The following is a 15,878-nucleotide window of genomic DNA, read 5'->3' as shown; positions in this document are numbered from 1 at the left end:
GTGAAAAAAGGTGGCTAGTACAATGCCGGACTGTTAAGTACAAGCGGTGAGACCTGCAAACCGTAGTCTATACCTATTCGGTAAATTTAATAATTGTAAGGTGTTTTTAAATTATATTTGTATTACCATACCAGGTGGGAGTTGTTCAGTGTGTACGGAACGATGGTGGCGTGTCGAAAATATCCAGGCATGTCAACAGACAGCTAAAAAGTCCAAAGTAGGAGTTGTTTTTGGTTTTCCCTTTGCCGACACATATAAACACCGTGATGTAGCAACGGCACAAAGTTACGAGTAATTATGAATGCATGTAAAACTGTGTCGTCGGATTGGACCTTTATTCCACAATCATATAACAGGTGTATGTTAGAAAAAAGACACATTGTATGGCAGTGGTGCGGCTCTTAAAGCCCGGATAAACGCATAACCCGAATTATGGGAGGTGGGACTCAGAAAGTTAGCGCAACAAAATGACAAAGGCAGAGATCTGGCTGAAATGGAGGAGAAAATAGAAGTAGATAAACGAGGAACATCTAAACTTGCACAGGGGGGCAGCCATACCAGCCTGTCATTGCCCGATCTCGGAAGCTAAGCAGGTTTGGGCCTGGTTAGTGATAATGGTCTGAAATAAGCCGAGGCTCCGAAACACGTGTTTCCGCAAAGCCCGCATCATTTGGGGGGAGGAGCCAAAATGATGACGAGCGAAGCTTCGCTGCCCGGCTGTACCATGTGACTGCTTTGGGAAGCGTTTCAGAGTTTCACTTTACAAGTGATATTTATGCAGATAAAGATGTTGATTATTTATTTATATATATATATATATATATATATATATATATATATATATATATATATATATATATATATATATATATAATATAATATAATTCGTAGCCATTCCCAAGAGCCATACCTATTTTTTTTATGAATCACACACTGTGGGATCGAGCTGCCTGTAATTATACATGTGGCCAGTAGGAGGTTGTATGAACATATGAAGCATCAAGAAATTAACCTATTAGCTAAAGCGTTATGATGTTTCATGAGGCTTCATCTGACCATCACTACTGGTTAGTAGTTGGATGGGAAACCACTGAGAATTCCAGGTGCCACAGTGGGGAGTGGGGGGGGGGGGGGGCAGTCCCTCCAGTGGTATCTGTCATTGTCATTGTGTCCTTGGGCAAGACACTTCACCCACATTGCCTGGTATATAATGTAGTGTGTGAGTGAGTGTTGGTGGTGGTCGGAGGGGCCGATGGCGCACTATGGCTGCCTCGCTTTCGTCAGTCTGCCCCAGGGCAGCTGTGGCTACAATAGTAGCTTACCACCACTAAGTCTGGAGTGAAATAATATTGCCTTAATTCTGTAAAGTGCTTTGAGTGTCTATGATAAAGCGCTATACAAAATCCAATGCATTTTTATTTTTCGTATATACGCAATATAGTGTGTGATAATATATTGCAACATTAAACCATTAAAGGAGCTATCGTCCATTCCATCTGTCCTAAGTGAGCGTGTTTTTCAACTACAGGAGGCATAGCCAATGCCCAAAGCTCTGAATTACTGCCAGGAAATGTAGACATGCTAATATTCTTGAAAATAACATGTCCCTATATCTTAACTCTAGGCTGTGTCGTCGGTTATAATTTGATGTTTTAAAGAAATATGTTACTCAAATTTAATTTAAAAAGAATGCCATACTGGTGATATGATTTGGTTTTAATTTTAGACTGGCATGAATTGTCATTCTCTGTTTATCATTCTATTTGCAGAGTGGCTCTTTTTGTACATTAAATAGGAAAAAATTGTCTAATTTACATTATTGTTTATTTTATTGAGTTAAAAACGTCATACCCAGAGTAAGTGTGTACTGTAAGTATGACTAGAGTTAAAGTCAGTGTAAAGCATAAATAAACTTGTGTTGTGAGTTTGTCACACCACAGAAACATGTCTCATTGACCACTGAGCCAAATTTGAAAGCTGGAAAAAATTAGTATATAAAATTAGGTCTCAAAATCATGGAAAAACAAGCACTTCTGTCTACTCTGAAACACTGTCAGTTAGAGGCCCTGGAACCACGCCCACACACGGGAAGGGCGACGTCTCCGTGTACTGTGTCTATGGGGGAGAGCAGTGTGAAAGCGGCTCCAGCGTCAATAGTGCTTCTCCCATTGGTTTTCCAAATGTGCTCGAATCGGGGTGTCAACGGACAGGTCTGTTCCGCCCGAGTCCGAATATGTGCATCTCTCCCAAATAGAATCAGAACTGCGCCCGCAAGAGGCAAAACACACCAAGACGTTGCAAAAAAAGTGCTAATTCCATGGAAAATGTGGCACCAGAGGATGCGTTTTATTCTCCCGAGTCCGAATATGTGGTTTGTTTTAGGCTAGGGGCCAAATTGTCCCTGCTGGAGGCCGTGGAAGTTTGGTGTGCTTCAGCAGCAGGGTCGGTCGGGTTTATTCTAATGTTGGCTCCGTTACTATGATTTCTGACCTGGCCATTAAATCCAGAACACAGAAATTTCAAACACAGTTTGTGGTTGAATGGCTTTTTACATGTTTTAAGGAATACATACATGACCTATTTAATGTGTTTAGAAGAATATGGCTGAATTTGCTTTACACAGTCTTTAAAGTCAAATAAAAGCATTATTGTTTTTTCAAAAGCAATTTTTGTATGTTTTTCTTTGGTCCTCCTTTCTAAAATGCTGAATCATTATTGTAAACCCACTATCATCTACCGTATTGTGTACTCTGTCTATCGTCCCACCTCATATATGTATTTCCTCTTCCCACCCTCTTAAAGTGGTATATTTGTCTTCCTCAAATTGAGGTCCTCTACGAAAGGCCTGAGAGTTAAACCTAGAAGTTCCAATGGATTTATAAAAATCATTTCTAAATCCTGTTGACTTTACACTTTCTATTTTGATTTTTCCAGAAATATGGATCAAAATTAGTCTCTCATCAGTTCAATTAAAGACGTGTATTTTTGTGATCATAAATGAGACCATTCAATGTTTTTAAAGGACAGGTGGCAACCCTAGGTACACGAAACTGTGTGCAGAAATACAAGTAGATGTGTGACAATGTATGGAGAGTGGAACAACACGTGTGGCATTTAGAGCTATAGGGTGATAAAGGACTACGATGGGAAGGTACTGACTGTAGAATGTGTTCAGAGGGTGGACGTAGAGAAGCTGATGTACGAAGATAATGAGAGGGAGAAAAAACAGAAGTTGTATGAAGATGAAGAATGAGAACGCATGGAAGACTGTTTAACTCTATCCTGGAAAGCAACAGGAACGCATGCGGAATGGGGAAGATATACAGATTTCATCTTTACATTGAGAATGTGGATATATAGAAGTTAGAGCTGGGCAATATATCGAGATTCAAGATATATCAAGTTTTCTATTTTGGCAATATAAACCATTACAATATTGATATATATATATATATATAGCTTATTTTGAATTAAAATAATCATTTTAGGAGTTGCTGCTTTCACTACTTCTCAGAACAGCATGAAATGTACAGATGGATTTCTAAATGCGTTCCAACTCAGACCTTCCCCGAAAGGAGCCACACTACGTGACTCACTCACACGTGCTGTCCCTTATTGGTGAAAAAGACTAAAGTGGCACATATTGTGCAGCTGTTTGTTAATAAATGAACGTGTGTGGCATTTTGCATCAGCAAATTTAACCCAGAATTGTCTTTCTGGTCAGACTTTATTTGAATTAAAATGATCAAGATTTATATCGTGTATCGCCATTTTGAGAATGAATATTGAAATATGAAGTTTGGTCCATATCGCCCAGCTCTAATAGAAGCATAATGGGGTGCAGAACATAATACTGTGTATGAGGAAAGTTACACCAAGGGTCAGCACTTAGCTCCTACTTGTGAGGTGCAGGCTACCAGATAAAATCAGGATTCAGGAGGCATGAACTATGATGTTTCTAGTCGATATACTAAGTTTTTGTGAGAGGCCTGAATGGAGACAAGTGTTGGGAGTGATATGTGACAGGATTGGATCCCACCTTGGTTAAAGAGGAAGATCTACAACATAGTGAGACAGCTTATGTTAGACAATTTGGTGGAAAAGTGAGAGACACAAGTCTGAGATGTGTGGGTCATGCATGTTGGAGAAATTATAAATGTTGATAAAAGAATGCTGAGGATGAGGATGCCACATGACCATTGGTGTGAGGAAGGAGGACATGGGAGAGAGGAATGGAAACCATAGGAAAAATGCCAAAAGAAAAAAATTATAATAATAAACAAATTCATTAATTTCTTTAAAAGTATCAGTTTTTTTAAATTCTGCATGGGTTGCTTTGAGGTTATCCAGTTCCACTGGTGCAAACCCTGGGCAGGTTTCTGTCTCCTCACATGAACCAGACTCCACTACCTCCTTATTTGTTTGTTTTTCAGTTTGCTGCAGGGCAGAGTTATTAGGAAGTTGTTGCTGTAGAGCAGTGATAGCGAACAGCAGCCAGGAACTGTCTGCTTTTAGAGCTAAGTAACCTATATTTAAACCTCCAGTTTTAACAATTGAATTTTTATGATGGCGTTGTCATGTTATGGTTGTGTAATACAGGTGGTTCTTAAACATTCTGGATCCAGGGACCCTTTATACGGGAGGGAACATTTTTCAAGGACTCCTTCATAATCCTCACATCAATTAAAAACATTTTACTGCTGTAGCCTATTCTGTAAAACTTAAATATTTTAGATCTTTGTAGTAGAAATGAACTTAAAGAGTAGCTGTACTATTCTTGTATATAACATAAAGTGTGTTTAATGTGTTACCAAAATGAATAAACAAAATATGTGCACATTTATTTGAAGTAACAATGCTTTTCTTTTTTTTTGCACTTCACATTGATACAGCGTGTGTCATGTCCAGTATCTAAATACTGTACATGTACGTTTGTTTTATTGGTGCATTGGTCCACATACTGTATGTAGTTTTACAATTGTACATCACAACATGAACAGTTGTTGTTTTTCTTGTGTTTTTTTTTTTTTTTCTAAATTATTTAATTTCACGGACCCCCAAGATAGGGCTTAAGGATCGCAGTTTGAGAACCACTGGTAGAATACAGTATATCTGGATATTTAGATTAAACAATATCAATGATAATGTGCATGCACATCAAAATGTTGTAGTAATTTATTGAGTGTTTCTCGTGGCCTGTTTGTTTTGTTAAGTCCATCTGTAGGATTCTAGCTATATGCACCTTGTTAAACTATATCTATGGCAGAGATAAGCAATGAGTGGGCCGGGGACCCCAAAAGTAAATGCATAAAATAATGACAAAAAAACAAAATAAAACATTCAAAATGATAGAAAAGTACAGGATGATTACAAAGATAACAGAAAAATAAACAAGACGACAATAAACACCACAAACAAAAACAGAAACACACAAAATGACAGAAAAGTACACAGGAAGACTTAAAAAACATACGATAACAAGAAAAAAATATATATATATACAATACAACAACAAAAACCTAAAGAATGACTCCAAAATTACACAAAAATGACTCCAATAACACACACAATGACAGAAAAGTACACAAAAAGAAAGAAAAAAAAACTCAATGATAGCAAAACCACACAAAACGACATTAATAAACATAAAATGATAATAAAAGCACACAAAATGACAACAGAAAAGTGCAAACATACCAATGTTGTGATGGGTTAGGTCAGTGGTTCTCCAACTCTTTTGGCTGAAGTACCCCCTTTCTCTTCTTTCTGAATCCAAGTACCCCCTTTGTCCAACTACAACATTTTGCTCAGAAACTATGAAAAAACAACTATATAGAGCGCATAATGATAGAATCAACAAGTGATAACACACATTTAAAAAAAAAAAATCTAATTTTGTAAATAAGTGAAAAGAAACCAAACTTTTTTGGGACGTGACCTCATTTTGATATCAAGAATTTTCCAGGCGACCCCAAAGACATTTTTTTTTTCTAGAATTAGTTTTTGATCACTATTGAGCTCAGATATTTATTTATTATGATTGTTATTATTATTATTATTATTATTATTTTTTTACTACAAAACTAAATTTATTTTACACAAAGTGAAAGTATAGAAATATAGTTGTTAAAGATTGTTGTTTTAATTTAAAAAAAAAAAAAAAAGGATAAAGATTAAAAAAAACAATCGATTTTAATTTTTCATTTCTTATTTTACTGGCTCTTGAATAGATTTATTTCTATAATTTTTATCATTTCCAGTGGGACTAAGACACTTTATTTGTTCATTTATCGACTCTCTCGCTCTCCCAAGTACCCCCTGTAGTGTCATCGCGTACCCCTAGGGGTACACGTACCCCCATTTGAGAAACACTGGGTTAGACTGACTTTAGACCAGGGGTGCCCAACCCTGGTCCTCAAGGGCCCCTATCCAGCATGTTTTAGACATTTCCCTATTCCAACACACCTGATTGAAATGACCAGGATCGTCATCAGGCTTCTGCAGAGCTTGATGATGAGTTTGAATCAGGTGTGTTGGAAGAGGGAAACATCTAAAACATGCTGGATAGGGGCCCTTGAGGACCAGGTTTGGGCACCCCTGCTTTAGACTCTAGTTTAGATGATTAAATGCTAATGTGGATTCTCATCACATGTCTCTTGGATCAGACATTCACATTTTTGTTGCTCTCACTGTGATAAAAGTTGCCCATGTCTGATTTATGGCATGTGGAGCTTTCCTCAGCCCAACAGCGTCGAGAGCATAACGCATATTAGTGGAGTGGGATGCAGCAGCATCATCATCATCACCACCATCATCATCCTCATCCTCACACAGAAGCACTTGCTCAGCACAGTCAGACTGTCTCAGTCCAGCAAAGGGTGCTTGAGAGGAGCGCGATCCAGCTTCAAACATGCTTACCTGGCAACATATAATAATAAGTGTGTGGAGGAGATGATCTGCTGCGTTTTAACCACGGACTACAGCTGAACAGCGGTTTTTTTTTTTATCCCTCTTTCCCCTCATTGTTGGATTGTTGACTGGACAGCGGAGCATGGGAGGCGGTGGATCGCACACAGCAGCTTGTGTAGAAGTTGGACATCACACATGTGAACGCGATGACTCTTAATTCAAACTCAATGCTGAATACAGTGAAGGTCTGTGTGCAAAAACCAAGGTGCGTCCTGACGATGACTTATTGGAAGGTGATGTCTGACCAACATGTTGCACTCAAAAAGGCAGCTTCATTCCGTCTGATTCATGGAGTATTATTGATCCCCAAAGAGCCCATGGGTGCTGCCTTTATTTATTCACAGTAATGGAATGAAGCCACTCCGCTGAGATAATGGATGATAGATCCAGTAAGCTGATTCTGGTGCCTATCCTCGCCGTCCTGTTTGTGATGATAGGGTACCAGTACATCTGTCCCGCTGGAAGCAATTCGTGCCACTTTAAGACAGAGGAGAAACTATCAGAGGTGAGTCTGCTCTCAACCCCGTATCAGGACAGCGATGACTTCTACAGGGACCAGGACCTGGAGGACGACGGTCCCCAGAGGCTGCAGTCTAAGTTCAACTTCACCGAGAGGGACCTGGACAGACACGTGGAGTTCAACATCAAAGAGGACGACGTGATCGTGTTCCTGCACATCCAGAAAACAGGAGGGACCACTTTCGGCAGACACCTGGTGAGGAATATTCGCCTGGAGCAGCCGTGCGACTGTAAGCCCGGTCAGAAGAAATGCACGTGTCACCGGCCGGGCAAGGAGGAGTCGTGGCTCTTCTCCCGGTTCTCCACGGGCTGGAGCTGCGGACTGCACGCGGACTGGACCGAGCTGACCAACTGTGTCCCGGTGGTTATGGACAAGAAGGACGCACAGAGGAATAAAAGGTAACACCTGCTGTAGACACATAATGTGCACTGAAAGTCATTTATAACAGAGAATTGTGATGAGGACACCTTTAACCATTATGTCCTTTTAATACTTGTGTTGATCATCATAATAATAATAATAAATAAAATAAACTATTAGGCTACATGATAAATCACAAAGTTTTTATGAAAATCTTTTAGAACAGTAATTTGTGAATTATTACTAATACTAAAGCTCCTAATGCCGCGGCTATATTTAGCAACTTTTATCAGATAATTTCTAAAACAAGAGCACTCAAAGAGCGCAAACCTCCACCAAGCGCCTAATATTCATGATCATTGAGTGTTTTTCCAATCTTTGGGTCGTGACCCCATTTGGAGTCGCCTGGAATTTAAACGGGGTCGCCTAAAATGTCTAGCAATTGATTAAAAATATATATTACTGATTAAAATCTTTGTTTTTATACATAAAGGCTGACATTACGCTGTCATTATTATGAGATGGCACCTGTCGTTAGCATGAATACAGTGTCCTGAAGGCTGTTATTAAGTGTTGATCGTTACCTTAAGCTTAACTCTTTATTACCCTAACCCTTACCCCACTAGATCCCTCCACCTAACCCAAAAATGCCAACATAGCTCCAAAGGTGGTGTCATAATTTAACGAAAGGTGTCACAATTTAGCGAACGACACTCAATGACTGCCTTCATGGCACCTTGTTCATGCTAATGACAGTGTAACGTCAGCCTTATGTATAAAACTTCAAGAGAAATGTTACCAAATCTTTTTTAAATTATTATTATTAATAAATTCCTATTATTATTCAATTCTTTTTTGAAATTAAAACACAGCACACAATCACAACTGTGTTCTATACTTTCACTTTCTCAAATCTAAATCTATTTCAAAGAAATGTCAGTATACAAATATCTGAGGTGGTGCAATTTGTCACTGATTGTGTATTTGTAACACTGTAGCAAATTTGATCAAAAAACTTTTTCTTTTGGAAAAAAAAAAAGTCATTGGGTTCGTCAGAAAATTGTGATATCCGCATTGATATTGATTCAGTATTTAGAAATGATATTTATAGTAATATAATATATAGACACTCCTATTTTTTTTTTTTTTTTCAAAAATCGCAATAACTTGCACAATCCTGATCAAATCTAGATGAAACTCTGTGGGATAATAACCAAATTAACATAACTGAGTCAAATCTAATAGAAATCGGTCAATTATAAACCTGGATATTCATTTTGGAAATTTTGTTAATGACAAGAGATAGGGATTTTTCAATTATTGAAACAGATCCAGACCCAGTATACTGTGCCAGATACCCTCCAAAATGTGATTAAATCTTCCATGGTGAATGGTCTATCATGGGTTAAAATTTTGTTAAAATCCATTCAGTAGTTTTGCATTAATCCTGCTAACAGGCAAACAAATAAATAAACACCGGTGAAAATATTACCTCCAAGGTGGAGGTGAGTGAGTGCAAGTGAATAATACATGAAGCGGAGCCCAGATTTATAACCATGGACCTCCAGGAGTCTCACAAACCACAGTTTGAAAGACACTGTTATATACAGTATATATCTAAAATCTATACAATATTTATTTTATTATCTTGTACACATTCACAGACCAGTTGATCTATAATTTATGAATTTTCCTTCGTGATCAATTTTCTTTGTGCCATTTGTCATTTTATCTAGGCCACGCCGTTAGCCACTAATTGGACTGGTGTGCTGGATTTTGTCAGTGATATTGTTTGAATGTTTGACATCTCAGCTACTGAACATTCGGGTACAAACAAATAATCACGTGTCTCATGAAACATTTAAAAACTGCTTTTCAGTTTTGCACTGGAAATATGTTGAGGCACAAAACTTTAAACACAGGATGGGATGAAATCTGATTAACCTTCTTTGGAGGACCATTTATAAAGGGATAATGCTTTTGTTATCTTTGTTTCAAGTGCAATATCAAGTAGAGGCCGCATTAGGCAATTAAAACTGAGACGAGATCCATTGTGAAAAGGCTAATAATTGCTATATACAGCATTAGGCCTGTGGTAAGTGGATATGCTTAAGTGGATGGTCTGGAATTAGTGTAAAGCTAAGAATGCCATAACATTCATATTCACTGTGGTTAACGTCTCATTATACGAATTACAGATGTTTGTCTTTCGTGTTCACATCATCCATTACAATGAATGTTTTTCTTTAAAATGATATTAAGGCTTGGAATTATTCAAACTCTACCTATCACACATTACAGGTAAACCTTTACACAAATACCAAGATTTCTCTGGTTTATTTGATGGTAAAGTCAAAACACAAAATGATATTTCCTGTCATTCCAGGCATGACTTGATCAAAAACCATGCAAAAAAAAAAAAACAACCTACTGACTTCTAGTTTGATTTTAATTTTCTGCATTCATCTACTTCAAAGAAAACAGATCAGTTGTGTTGTATCATATTTCAATGCATCAGTACCCACCACTCTCTTTACATCATTGGCCTTTGTGTCTTTCGTGCGCTGTTTCTAACATCCTTTGAGGTGTTTGTTGTCGGCATACATAGAAGAAGTTCTTCACTCGTGTGGTGCTCAGAATTGTTTCATTTGATGCCTCATTCCAAACACGAATTATCCTAGCAACTATTCTGAAAGGAAAAGCAAAGCAGAAACATTGCATTAGAAATACTTAATTTTCACGTGTAGTACCACAAAATAATTGTTGTAAAAATGACTGAGACAAATGTTCTTGTCATTATTTTTGTAAATGGTGCAAAAAAAAAGAAAAAAGAAAACCCACACAAAACATTAAAATGAGGTTCATCATTTGCATTACACTCTGAGAACACAAACACAAAGGCATGATTTATTTCTGCTGTGGCAAGTGCTTTCTTTGCGAGGGGAAGTGGTTCCTGGATGCGACAGCTCTTCATTTCACAGCTGCAACATCCATTCTGCACTTACAATCCTCAGCCTCTTGTTCTTCAGCAGGAGTTCCTGCAGCATCTATTCTGAGATGATTCTGCCTCGACCAAGACTGCTGGCAGACACGTAATGTTTAGACCCCCTCTCTGACCAGCTGCTGCAGAAGGCACATCCACTAAGTGTGGTGACTAATAACTTAATGCAAATGTCATCTTTAAAATCCTTTTGTGAGGAGTAATGCTTTGGTCATAATCTTTTAAAATTGTATTTGATCTAAAGTTAATTTTCTAAAGAAAGGAACTGTTAAGAATAGAATCATTTAGTACTCTCAGGGCTGCACCTAAGGGTGCGGGGGCGTGTACTAATTGTACACCACTGTTAAATACAGATAGCAAGTCTTTGTGATGCAGAGAAGAGCTTCTCTTGATGAGTAGATTCCTAAATTGTGTTTCAGGGTTAACCCATTTACGTGTCACATCTATACACTTTACACTTTTCCTTTCATCGTCGTTGCCTGTTTAGATTACTTTACTGGCTATTACACTTTCCGAAATACCAAACACGCTAAATATGGCTAATAGAGTCAACTACTGTTGTTAATTTTACATTTCATATGTTTCAGAGGATTTACGAAATTAGATATTTACACTAAATTCACGCAAGATTAAGTCGCTAGCTAGAGCAACATTAGCCACAATGCTAGACCTTATGACACCCGTTTAACACAAATAGTACCGGAACAGTACCAAACATGCTAAAAAATGGTTAATAATGTCAACTACAGCTATTCATTTTATATTTCACATGCTTCAGATAATTTACAAAAACGGGATAGTTACGTTAAAATCAGGCAAGATTAAGTTGCTAGCTAGAGCAACTTTAGCCGCAATGCTAGACCCTCAGACACTTGTTTAACAGATACCATGGAAATGTGTGATATGATCCCAAAACATTATTTGTGAAACCTTCTCTTCACCTTCTCAGACACATAACTTGCCAGATACAGAGGTAGCAATAAGAGAAAGCCAATAAGGGACTGCCCGCATTGTAGCTTCTGGCGTTTTTAATACAGGCAGGCTCGCACTCCTCCATGAGTCGGCGGTAAAGCCCAAGAAAGCGTGGGAGAGGCCTGTGTGTCTCCTCTGAAATCAGGTGTCAGTCAAATAACTGTTTAGTGGCTTTTTGGAGGAACATCCCCATAAGTTCTGTCCTTTTAAGTTGATTTGTTGGGAGTTTCACGGCGTTACATTGTCTGCAGCTGGAAATTTTCCTCTCGGATGGTTTGCAGACCACTGAGCAGCAAGTATTATATTAGATTTTTACAAGTTAATTATTCACATCTCTAGTCTTACAGTAACTCATAGAGATCCATTCAGTGTGACATGGGGGCACTAAGCGACGAGCTGATTTTGAAAATCTACTTTGCAGTGAATCATAAAACAATGTCTGACCTCATCCTGTCTTCAGAGGCTCGTTGAATGAAAGCTTTCAGGTTACTAGTGCATATCGTTTGGAAGTTCTTTTCCATTGAAATCTGTTTGTCTCCTTTAAATTGCCATGTTGCCTGGAATACATCAGTCACAGTAATAAATAAACACAATCAGCTTGGTCTGAGGTGAAACATACTCTACCCAACCTTAACAAATCAATGTTTCTGGGCATGGTGAAGTAAAATTGCAGAGATGTATTGTATCCAGTATGTTTTTTGGCACAAACCGAAAGGCAGCTCCTGCTATGACTGCACATAAACACGATCCCCTCAGGATAAGGTCAAAAAATGATTGAAGTGTTGACATCCTTTTTAAAAGATGATACATCTTTCACTATTTTTTAGTTTTACCGGGATTATTGGCTGGTTAAAAAGACATTAGACAATTGTCAACATTGTATCAACAAAATATAACATGTAATGCCTAAAAAACAAATATGTTGTGCCTTTTATTACCTGATTAGTATTATATAATATTTATATGTCATCAAACAGATATCTAAAAGATGATACTTGTTATACTGTACTGTACACATATGAAATAGGGAATATTGTGTAACATTTCCTCTACTGTTTTAATAAGGCACCGATTCTTTTCAATGCAAGTTTGAATGCAAGAAGGACACAATAGAAAAGACATTAGTCAAGCACAAAGTGAGTTTGCCAATACAACTGAGCTCCAATTTTTATTCAAAGTTAATGAGTAGATAAAACACAGTAAAAGGACTTTAGAAACGTGGACCATCAGTTTGCAGTACACACAGACAACAGAAAAACAATAACCAGTCCCAAAGCTCATCAGAGGTGCCATGCAGCAATGTGAAACCACAATGAAAACCAAAAAGAAGCTTAATATTAATCATAAAACAAAAGAATCCAACTCTGTAATGATGGTTTACGCTAAACAGTTACATAAAAACAAATGTACATACGTGATGAAGGGCAGACACTAAGATGTTGCTGCTGTCGATGCTTTCTTCTGTGCGTGAAAGAGAAAAGTCAATCAGCAGGGTTTGTTTACTTCTTAGCATTTCTGCTTTTTTTTTCTTTCTTATACAAATAATTGCCAGGCTTTACAATGTTGCAGATCAAATATAGATTATGGGGTTGGAATATTTTGTTTTTTTTCTCTCGAATTTTCATTAACCAAGCGATAATAACTTATTTTTATCATAGTGTTTGAGGCTAATGATTTAATTTCTCTTTTAGCCAAGTTATATGTTGATTATTTGATTGTTCTTTAGCATAATTTTAACTGTGCACAACAGCTTGCCTTTGCTATGTCACTTTTATCGCACCTAAATTAGCAATAAACATGACTAATCAGACAGCTAAAACAACACTTGTCTCAACGTTTCACCACACTGTCACTACATTATTCTCACCCTTTAGTTGTCCTAGGTATATTGTACAAGGCAAAAAACAAATTTAAGGCTTTTATGTTGATTTGGAAACACTCAAATTGAGGCATAAAAGAAGCGTAAAAACACATTTGTTGATAACGGTAATTGTCAGTTTTGCAAACACAGCTTGTTAAAGTAGTAACAGAGCGCTTCCTGCCAAGTGTGCAATAGTTTTTACGAATTGAATGTGTGGATTTTGACTAGTGAGAATGTATGTGTCAGTTGTTAAAAGGGCAGTTTCATCCTCTAATTAAAAAAAATACTGTGCTTCTACGTTCCCTTTCAAAAACGAAGCATTCATGATTTTGGTGCCAAATATCCAGTCAATGGTGTTAATGTTATTGCCTACTTTGTACAATATGTAGAGGTGTCCAGAAAGCCCACAACACAACACAAAAACAGAAAACAGAAAAGCTTCAATGGAACTAAAAATACACATAGAAGTGTGAAGTTATTAGAGGTTTAAAAAATCCACCAGGAAGATTGAAGAAATGGAGGTAAAAAAAAAAAATCCACTAAGTTCAACCGGAAATGGGAATCGAATGAATACTTACAGCAAATTGTCAGTATGTACTAGGGCTGGGCAAAAAATTGATTTAATCGATTAATTGAATTTGTAGATGAAAACAATTTTTATTTTGCAAATTTGAGTTAAAAAAATAAAAATATAATAATAATAATAATAATAATAATAATAATAATAATAATTATTATTATTATTATTATTATTATTATTTATTTATTTCTTATTTTTTTTTAAAATATTCCCACCACAGTTTTTTTGGACTTTTTCACGTTCCGATGTGAGCCAGCCCCCTCTTTGTTTACATTTGTTTACCCTTTGAGTAGGCTATATGTGTGTGCCACAGGCATGTTTAATTTTTTATTCACACTATGCTGAGATGCTAAGGGAAGAGTTTATTATTTTTGTAATTGTAATGTTATATGTTATAGAATATGTAGTTATCTGATTTCTTAATCAGAAAATTTGAGCTACTGTGAAGGCGCTGTTGCACTTTTGCTTAAACCTTGGTTAAAGCTTGAAATTGTTTTATGACAGAGCCTCATTTAGTTTTTATTTTGGGATTGTTCAATGCATTTTAACTCTTGAGGACAATCACAGCAATAAAGTTGCACTTTTGACAATATATCTGATGTCTGCAGTAATTTTAAGTGCATTAAAAAAAAATCGGAGATCAAATCGAAACTCAAATTTTTCTTTAAAAAATCATATATATATATATTTTTTAGGCAAAATCACCCCGCCCTAGTATGTACTTTATGTATAGATGAGATACTTATATGAAAGAGTTGCTGCCAGTATTCTTTTGATTCTCACTTTGTGTTTAACTCTTCTTTGTGAATTTTTTAACCTCTGTTACTCCACTCATCTTTGTGGATTTTTGTACTTCCATTGTGGCTTTTGTGTTGTGTTGTGAGCTCTCAGGGCCGCTTTTGGGTTGTAGCATGTGTGAGCTTTCAGGGCCACCGTACCTGCGTCAGATCTCTGGTTTTTTCACCTGACGAAGACTAGACAAATCGAAAAATGATCCATGATTTTGCCCTTCAACAAGAAACCAAATCAAATCATGTTTGGTAACACTTTGCAGTTAGCAATTTAGTTGACTTACAGATTTAGTCAACTAAAAACGTAAAAGTGTGTTTAAGCCTTGAATTCAAAACTCTCTACAGAGTTTGCATGTTCTCCTCATGCTTGTGTGGGTTTTCTCCATGTACGCCAGTTTCCTCCATCCAAAAACATGTTGGGTTAATTGGAGTCTCTTGATTACATAGTAGTGAATGAGAGTGTGAGTGGTTATCTGTCCGTTTCTGGTTTGCTCTGCAATGGATTGGCACCCTGTCCTGGGTGTACCCCCCAGCAGCACCCTTTGAGGGTTGGAGATAGACTCCAGCAGACCCTTTGTGACCCTGAACAGGAATAAGTGTGTTGGCAGATGAATGAATGAAGTGTAAATTGTAGAATTTGAGAATGTAGTAGATTGAAACTTGACACATAATAAAAAAGTATTATTGATTATTATGGATTATGTATCAATGTATAGGAGAAACACTGGAATAACCTGCCTTGTATCCATTTTTTCTCACTAATTATTTTTTATTTTTTCACCTTTCTTCTTCCCCTTTCAACTGTGGCCTCTTGATAATATCAT

General features: G+C 37.1%; 1 protein-coding gene across 1 annotated transcript in view; it reads left to right on the top strand.

The window, feature by feature from the left end:
- Positions 1–6,887: 6,887 nt before the first annotated feature.
- Positions 6,888–15,878, top strand: part of hs6st3b (heparan sulfate 6-O-sulfotransferase 3b) — a 78,227-nt gene continuing 69,236 nt past the window's right edge. Inside the window, exon 1 of the mRNA XM_028436435.1 lies at positions 6,888–7,887. Coding sequence (XP_028292236.1) covers positions 7,343–7,887 — 545 coding nt within the window. The 5' untranslated portion in view covers positions 6,888–7,342. The remainder of the gene's footprint in view (positions 7,888–15,878) is intronic.

The sequence above is a fragment of the Gouania willdenowi genome, chromosome 21 (assembly GCF_900634775.1).
Source record: "Gouania willdenowi chromosome 21, fGouWil2.1, whole genome shotgun sequence".
Classification (NCBI taxonomy): Eukaryota; Metazoa; Chordata; class Actinopteri; order Blenniiformes; family Gobiesocidae; genus Gouania; species Gouania willdenowi.
Note: the sequence above shows the minus strand (reverse complement) of the source record. Positions and strands in the feature narration are given on the sequence as shown.